General features: G+C 37.8%; 2 protein-coding genes across 2 annotated transcripts; both read left to right on the top strand.

Moving 5' to 3' along the window:
- Positions 1 to 246: 246 nt before the first annotated feature.
- Positions 247 to 2,896, top strand: LOC109158331 (glycerophosphodiester phosphodiesterase GDPD1, chloroplastic-like). The gene is made up of 5 exons (XM_019306272.1): positions 247 to 502; positions 599 to 783; positions 1,437 to 1,496; positions 1,604 to 2,181; positions 2,489 to 2,896. The coding sequence occupies exons 1-5, from the start codon at positions 421 to 423 to the stop codon at positions 2,709 to 2,711; spliced, it is 1,128 nt and encodes a 375-aa protein (XP_019161817.1). The 5' UTR covers positions 247 to 420; the 3' UTR covers positions 2,712 to 2,896.
- Positions 2,897 to 5,314: 2,418 nt separating this feature from the next.
- Positions 5,315 to 7,118, top strand: LOC109158070. The gene is made up of 3 exons (XM_019305888.1): positions 5,315 to 6,163; positions 6,557 to 7,046; positions 7,102 to 7,118. The coding sequence occupies exons 1-3, from the start codon at positions 5,315 to 5,317 to the stop codon at positions 7,116 to 7,118; spliced, it is 1,356 nt and encodes a 451-aa protein (XP_019161433.1).
- The last annotated feature ends 974 nt before the right edge of the window (positions 7,119 to 8,092 follow it).

Below are 8,092 nucleotides of genomic sequence, written 5' to 3'. Positions count from 1 at the left end.
GGAAAAAAATGTCATTTTTCCAAAATAAAATGTAAAACAAAATTAAGAAGTTAGGTGTAAGGTAAGGTTGCCTAAAATACGGTGTTTTCGAAAGCTGACGCGGTTACAACTAATAATATAGAAAGAGACGATAATATTGATTATTGACCCATGATATGGCATTGCATCGGCGAAGAATATCCAAAAGCATATTACTGTACGAATTCATAGGAGGAATATTCTTGGCATAGATCCCGTTCCATTTGGTTCCTCCTCCTTTCCCGGCTCATTGTTTAAATCTCCCCCAAACGCAACCTACCTTGTCTCATTCCCATTCCCATTCCCATTCCCAATTCTATTTCTCAAATCTCTCTCTCTCTCTGCAATTCTGCATTGTAATTATATTATTATTAAACCTCTGTGAGTTGTTGTAGAAGAAGCATGGCGCTCAAGGCGGTTCATGTCTCCGACGTTCCTAATGCCTCCTCCTCGCCTCTCTATTCCGCCGCCGCCTTCTCACAAAGTAAGTCCGGCTGTCTCTCTACTTCCGACGTCGTTTTCATATGCAATGTGTTTTTGTATTGATCGATACAATTTGTTGCTTTTTCTTCTGGATCAGGCGTTGAAATGGTGGGGAAAGTGGCGTACAAGCCGCCCAAGTTTCTGGTGGTCGGGCACAGAGGGAGCGGGATGAATGTTTTGCAGTCGTCGGATCGGAGATTGACGGCTGTCAAGGAGAACTCCATTGTTTCTTTCAATGCTGCCGCCAAATACCCCGTGGATTTCATAGAGTTTGATGTTCAGGTACTCTCCCTCTCTCTCTCATCATATCTTTCATGCTTCCACTTTTGCAGTTTTTTGGTTCATTTTTAGTTATTTAATTTTGTGTTGTTGGTTGTTTCTTCCCGGTAGTGATTGAGGTTGAGATCTCCAGCTATAGTTGATCTCCAGGCATAGAGTCTCATTTGTCTGATTAGCTAACAATTTTAAACCATGTTTGATTAATAGATGTTAGTTGATTGAATCAGTAACTAGTTGAAAACGTAATGTTTTGGTAAATTAGTTCTTAGCTGATAGATATCATTACATACAAATAACTTTTCAAAGTTGATCGACCAAATTGTCCTGAGCAATTTTTTAAATTTTAACATTTGGAATTAATAAGTTGTCATAACAAAAAAACTAATTAATCAAACATTCATATTAATTGTTTAACTTCAAACCGATAATAATGATAAAATAAGTAAATAAACAACTAACTATGTTACTAAGGATCTTAATAAATTTAGTCTACAGGACTTTTTTTTTTTTTGAGTCCTAGTCTACAGGACTTAATTAAAGCCTTAAATATAATATATATATATATTATTCAGAAAATCCAAAATGGTGGGGTTATATTGATTAAGTTCCTGATTTCGTCTTTTTCTTCAAAGACTATAAATTGTCTGTTTTTGTAGGTGACAAAAGACGGCTGCCCTGTCATTTTCCACGATGACTTCATACTTTCCCAGCAAAATGTAAGCTTTTTCCCTTATTTTTGTTCCCGGAAAAGTGACATAATTATTAGAGATTGTGAGAGGAAATAAACTTTGGGACTGAAGAATTTGGTGTTTTATAACTTCAGGGCGTTACAGTTGAGAAGAGGGTAACGGATTTGAGCCTGGGAGAATTCCTCAGCTACGGCCCTCAAAAGGGAACCGACAAGACAGGGAAACCACTTCTTAGGAAAACCAAAGACGGCGGCGGTGTTTACATGTGGGCGGTCGAAACCGACGACGCGTTATGCACTCTCCAAGAAGCCTTCGAGGGAGTGAACTGTGTTCTGGGCTTCAACATTGAGCTCAAGTTCGACGATTACGTAGTTTACCAACAAGACCACCTCGTCCGTGTTCTTCGCGACGTGTTGGAGGTTGTGATTGCTCATGCCAAGGATCGGCCTATCATCTTTTCGTCTTTCCACCCCGACGCGGCCCTGCTTGTCAAGAAACTTCAGAGTGTTTATCCAGTCTTTTTCCTCACCAACGGGGGCACCGAGGTGTACGATGATCCTAGGAGGAACTCCTTGGAGGCGGCCATGAAAGTGTGTTTGGAAGGTGGCCTGGAAGGGATTGTTTCTGAAGTAAAAGCCATATTTAGAAACCCGGCGGCGGTTAACAAGATCAAGGAGTCTGATCTCTCACTCCTCACATATGGCAAGCTCAAGTGAGTACAACTATATATATATATATATATATATATATATATATATATATATATATATATATACTAAACCCCTATAGCTCCCGGGCCCGGACATAGCTCAGTGGCCAAAAGTTTGAGTCCAGTTGTATTGCTACCCTGACTGATTAGCATAACGAGTCAATGTCACCCTTAGGGTTTAAACTTATGACCTTTCATTTGAGAGTCACAGTTATGCTGTTTGACTGCAAGATCTTTGGTCTGCTGTATAGTTTATGTATTTTTTTTTTTTTTGAATTCGGTGGTCTAATTGGATCTGTGTTTGTTTCAGCAATGTGGTGGAAGCGGTGTATATGCAGCACATGATGGGCATTGATGGAGTGATTGTGGATTTTGTTGAGGAAATAGGAGGGGCTGTTTGGGAGATGTTGAAGCCATCGAAGGAGGAGGAAGAAGAAGAATTAATGAAAGGGGAGGCAGTTCAAAAGCCCAAATTCTCACAGAGGGAGTTGACATTTTTGCTTAAACTCATACCTCAATTGATACAACAATAACATTATTAGCCGACGCCCAAAGGTTGTATATAAGATGTTTGATTTGAAGATGAGTCATTCAGTACATGGAAGTATGTATGTATGTATTACCGGTTAGGGATTAATTGAAGGGCATTCTCATCTGTTTCTGCTCTATAATGGATGACGTTGTACTTTATATACATGGTGGAAACCATATTCTCAAACAATCAGTGCTCAATTTTTTATTTATTACTTTTGTATAATTGGGTCACTAAACTTAAAAGTGTATAATTAATTAATTAAGCTATTAAACAAGTAAAATATCTACAATTGAGATATTTGTTCAATATTTGTAGATAGAATCAGGCCATATGCCCATATGACTTACATTTTTTTTTTGAATGTTACTGCCCATATGCCCATATGACTTACATAGTATGTATTAAGAGTTGTTATTTACTATGCCATAAGAGAAAAGATTGAAATAATTTCAATTCAAATTGCATTAAATGAAATTACAAAAATGTCTTAATTGTACATATTTTGATTGTTTGATGGTTCGATACTTCGATTATACACTTTTTAAGTTTAGTGAGCTAATTGTAATAAGAGTAAATACCCAAAATGGTCCTTCGACTATAGCTAAATTCACAAATTGGTATTTGACTTTCAATTTCAACCAATTAAGTCCTTAACTTTGTAATTTTAACACAATTTGGTCATCTATCTATTTGACCGTTTGTTGACTGCGATTTTTGAGGATATATATGTAATTTTATGGTCCATCATCGGGTTTTTAAGGTTCTGGTTGCATTTCCAGACCGCACTGTTACATTTGAATCCACTGCGGAAAGCAATCTACCAAATCCGGTCGCCTTTCTTCATCCTCCCTTTGGATTCAATATAGTTGAGTTCGTACCAAAGCGAAGAAGACGACGTGTTTCCGAACCAGTGCAACATCATCTCGGAGGCCTCCACGTGCTCCGACGAGAGCTGAAGGTTCTTCTGGAGATCGTCAATCACGGTCAACAAACGGTCAAATAGATGGAGGACCAAATCGTGTCAAAATTACAAAGTTAAGGACTTAATTGGTTGAAATTGAAAGTTGATGACCAATTTGTGAATTTAGCTATAGTCGAGGGACCATTTTGGGTATTTACTCTTGTAATAATTGTACTTTTTATTTATTTATTAGTATTATTATTATTATTATTATTATTATTATTATTATTATTATTATTATTATTATATTTATAATTTATAATTATAATATAATATTAAAGTGGGGCTCATTTTAAAAAAGTGAGAGAGATTTGCAATGATGTAGAATAAATAGTGGAGAATTTGCAAATGTGATGATGTGAAAGTGTGACTCATTTTAGAAAGTGAAAGGGATTTGCAGTGATAAGGATAGCATTAGGGAGTACTGATAAGAGAATGTGTGTTATCTTTGGGTTAGAGTTGTCAAAATGGGCTTAGTCTGCTAAGTTAGCCCGTTGACTCCACCAAAAGGCAATCGTTATGCTGTGCATCCGGTTGCACCGTACTTGGTGCATCCGGATCCACACGGCGTCGTTTAGGGAGTAACGGTGCCGTTAGTGGCACCGTTTCACTCCACCAATCAGATATATATATATATATATATTTTAAAATAAAACAATGCTCCTTCGTTTCTTCTCCACTGCATTTCACTTCCCGCACTCCATTCCTTCTCCAACACGATACCCTCCGTAAACGCTTCAATCATCTCCATTTCCTTACCATTTCTTTAGAATTTTCTAGCTTTCAAACACACTCGTCGTCGCTATTGTCGCCGGCGTCCGATCATCGCGAATTCAACAGCATTTTCTCTGTAAACCAGAGCTCATCATCATCCTATAACAGGTATAAATGCATTTTACGTTGATACATAATGCATTTACACAAAACAAGCATTCATTTTGAGTATATATTTATGAAATTTTAAACTAGGGTTTTATACTGTTTAATCTTGTATGAATGTATAGTTATTTGATTATTAACGTGCATGGTTATGATTATGGGTTTATGAGTATATTTATAAGTTTATGGAACTGTAGTTTTACAATTTTGGAAGTATAGTTGTACATTTATGGAATTGTAGACATACAGTTTTGGGTGTAGTACTCTGTTAACCTTACTCTGTGCACCAAACTGCATTCATGCCTTCTTAACATAATTTGCTTTGTGCGTATACTTATGGAATTGTAGTTTTACAATTTTGGAAATATAGTTGTGCGTTTATGGAATTGTAGTTATAGAGTTTTGGATGTAGTACTCTGTGAACCTTACTCTGTGCACCAAACTGCATCAATGCCTTTTTAGCATAATTTGCCTTGTAGGTATGCTTATGGAATTGTAATTGTACAATTTTGGAAGTATAATTGTGCGTTTATGGAATTATAGTTATACAGTTTTGGATGTATTACTCTGTGAACCTTACTCTGTGCACCAAATTGCATTCAAATCCTTTTTAGCATAACTTGCCTTGTGGTATACTTATGAGATTATGGAATTGTAGTTTTACAATTCTGGAAGTATAGTTGTGTGTTTATGGAATTGTAGTTATGAAGTTTTGGATATAGTACTCTGTTAACCTCACTTGATGTTTTTTATTTGCAGAAATGGATCAGTCAGGTGTGGCAGATGATTCTACACTTGGTCAATTTGTGAAGTCTGTAAAAAAGAGAACAACCAGAGCAGTATTGAGCTCACAAGCTGCTGAACTCACCCCTGCCCAGGAAGATCAAGCAGAGCCTTCGACAAGGCAACAACCAGCAGCTGTAAAAAGAAAGAGGGCACCACCACAAAAGCGAGAGAGAGTACGGGACCCTGATGTGAACTACTTCAGTACACGAATGGGTCCCAAGCAAATGTATGACCTTGTCCAGCGTCTAACACATGACCAAAAGGATGCTGTGATTGATATGGGTTTTGGAGGGCTGCTGCACCTACAATTTTCAAGCAATTACTCACAACTTGTTGAGTATCTCCTGCAAAGGTTTGATGTTTTCAAATCAGACTTCATATTGGATGGTGACCATCTACATGTCGGTGAAGAGGATGTTGAATACATCTTGGGACTCCCCCGGGGGAAGAGAGATGTTGAGGAAGGTACAAAGAGTGAGGAAAATTCTACAGCTGCATATAATAAGGTCCTGACTGAGTGGAGGAAAAGATGGAATGTCAGGTCAGGGTCACCCATAACAACAAAGATGCCTGATGAAATAATCAGGAGAGGTGACCATGGAGATGCCTTCAAGAGAGACTTTGTGGTGTTTGCTGTCTCATCTCTGCTCCGGGGAAATACTGGAAGATATGCCAACTATCGAGTTATCAAGTCATTGCTCAACATCCGGTCAATCTCAAGACTTAATTGGTGCAAGTACACGTACAATTCTTTAATTGATTCGTATGACATTTACAAAGACTCTCCTACCAGATCCTTTGGAGGTCCAATGGTATTCATCCTGGTAATATCCCATTATACATAAAATGTTCTAATTATGTAATTATATTCATGCAATTATGGAATCATAGATATGCAATTCTGTATGTGTGGTTATGCCCTTATGGATGTGTAGTTTTGTAATTGTGGAATTGTGGTTTTCCAATTATGGAATAATAGTTTTACAATTATGGAATTATAGTTAATCAATTATAGATGTGTAGTTTATGGATTATGGAATTATAGTCATCCAATTATGGAATTATAGTTATGCAATTATGGAATTATAGATATGTAATTCTGGATATCTAGTTTTATAATTATGGAATTATAGTTATGCAATTATGGAATTATAGATATGCAATTCTGAATATGTAGTTATTCAATTCCTTAACATACTCTTCTGTACTTCTTGAAGCTCTTCTACTTTGACCGAGTACAGTTCAGAGGCATGACCGTCAACCGCACATTCCCAGCAATAAAAGCTTGGACAAAAAGCCTTGTACGCAAGCGAGTATCGGCTGAGATAAAATCAGGGGGTTTTGGTAAGGGCAAAGTTATCCCTCGATTTCAGAGACCTACTGCCATTGCATCTACATCATCACCCCGACCTGCACCTCCTCCTACTGCAATACCAAGGCCAGTGTCCAGCCCTACTGCTACACCAACTATTCCAGCTCCATCTGTGCCTCTGACAAATGTTGACCGAGTAACAAATGTGCTTCAACGGCTTACAGCAGATGTCCTTGAGTTCGGTCAGGTCATGTCTGACATTGGCAAGCAAGGGGCCCCGGTTGAAATCATGAAGAGGGCTTTTTCAGGAATATCAACAATGCTGAGTGCTGCAAGCACAATTCAACCGACTCCTAGCCCAACTGCCTCGCAATTGGATGACATCTTCTTCGGAAGTGAGAGCTTCACATCAGCAGTTGATTCTCTGGTAGCAGCTTTTGAAAAAACAAGAAAGAAAATGGAAATAGAAGTCCCATCATTTGAGCTACTTGGACGCTCTACACCAACCCCACCACCATCTCAACAGCAGCCTTTGGACACCTTGGTGGATAACATTGTGAGGAGTGCAGGAGTATCAACCTCAACAGAGAAGGAAGCAACTCCATTACTAATCAGAGTGCCATTCGAAAAGTCCACCACTCCTACTACCCCTGCTGCCCAAACTGCTGCTGAGATTGATGAATTTGATAAGTAGGTTACTGCTTTCTTATGCAGATTTAGACTATAAATATGGTTTTCAATTCATCAATAATTATGAATATTAAGTTTGATTAATATGAATATATTCTTATTCAACTAGTGACGTTGATTTCTTTACAATTATGGATATGTATTTCTCAAATTATGGACATATAGTTTATAGATTATAGAAATGTAGTTATACAATTCTGGAATTATACTTGTGGGGTTATGAACTGCCTCTGTTTTTTTCTGGACAACAGGGCTATGGATGAAAGTGAATCTGATGTTGAGGATGTTACTGTGAGAAAGAGACCTGTGCGCAAATTCAGGAACATCCCGCTTCATTTGAGGTCACCATATTGGAATAAGAACAAAGGCTCCATCAATAATGCAACTCCCAAAGAAAAGGTTTTTTCAAACTACGCATTTTTGGAAGCCTCAAGTGAGCACCCGGGAGGGTATGTTTCCATCCACCAATTTTACTTAAATTTTATTCATTAATTTATGTTCTTATATTTATTTATTTACTGTATTGTAGAGAGACATTGTTCAAATATGGTGATTACTACTTCACAAGGGATGATTTTGCAACTATGTGCAACGGTGAGCTACTGAGCAGCTTCCTAGATGTCTGGTCCCTACGTTTTACATTGCTGAACATGCCCCGTGCGGTTGGGGAGACAAAGCGGGTCTACTTCTCCACCCTAGTACATGTAAGTGTTCACAAATTATGAATATATAGTTTTTAGATTATGGATAT

Source organism: Ipomoea nil, unplaced genomic scaffold (genome assembly GCF_001879475.1).
Source record: "Ipomoea nil cultivar Tokyo-kokei standard unplaced genomic scaffold, Asagao_1.1 scaffold2805, whole genome shotgun sequence".
Taxonomy (NCBI): Eukaryota; Viridiplantae; Streptophyta; class Magnoliopsida; order Solanales; family Convolvulaceae; genus Ipomoea; species Ipomoea nil.
This window is presented reverse-complemented; position numbering and strand designations above follow the sequence as displayed.

Excerpts from the sequence above, each read along its gene's own strand:
- LOC109158331 (XM_019306272.1), top strand. The coding sequence starts at position 421 with ATGGCGCTCAAGGCGGTTCATGTCTCCGACGTTCCTAATGCCTCCTCC. Across the intron at positions 503-598 it reads CGCCGCCGCCTTCTCACAAA|GCGTTGAAATGGTGGGGAAA; the intron begins GTAAGTCCGGCT and ends CTTCTGGATCAG. Across the intron at positions 2,182-2,488 it reads CTCACATATGGCAAGCTCAA|CAATGTGGTGGAAGCGGTGT; the intron begins GTGAGTACAACT and ends TGTTTGTTTCAG.
- LOC109158070 (XM_019305888.1), top strand. The coding sequence starts at position 5,315 with ATGGATCAGTCAGGTGTGGCAGATGATTCTACACTTGGTCAATTTGTG. Across the intron at positions 6,164-6,556 it reads GTCCAATGGTATTCATCCTG|CTCTTCTACTTTGACCGAGT; the intron begins GTAATATCCCAT and ends TACTTCTTGAAG.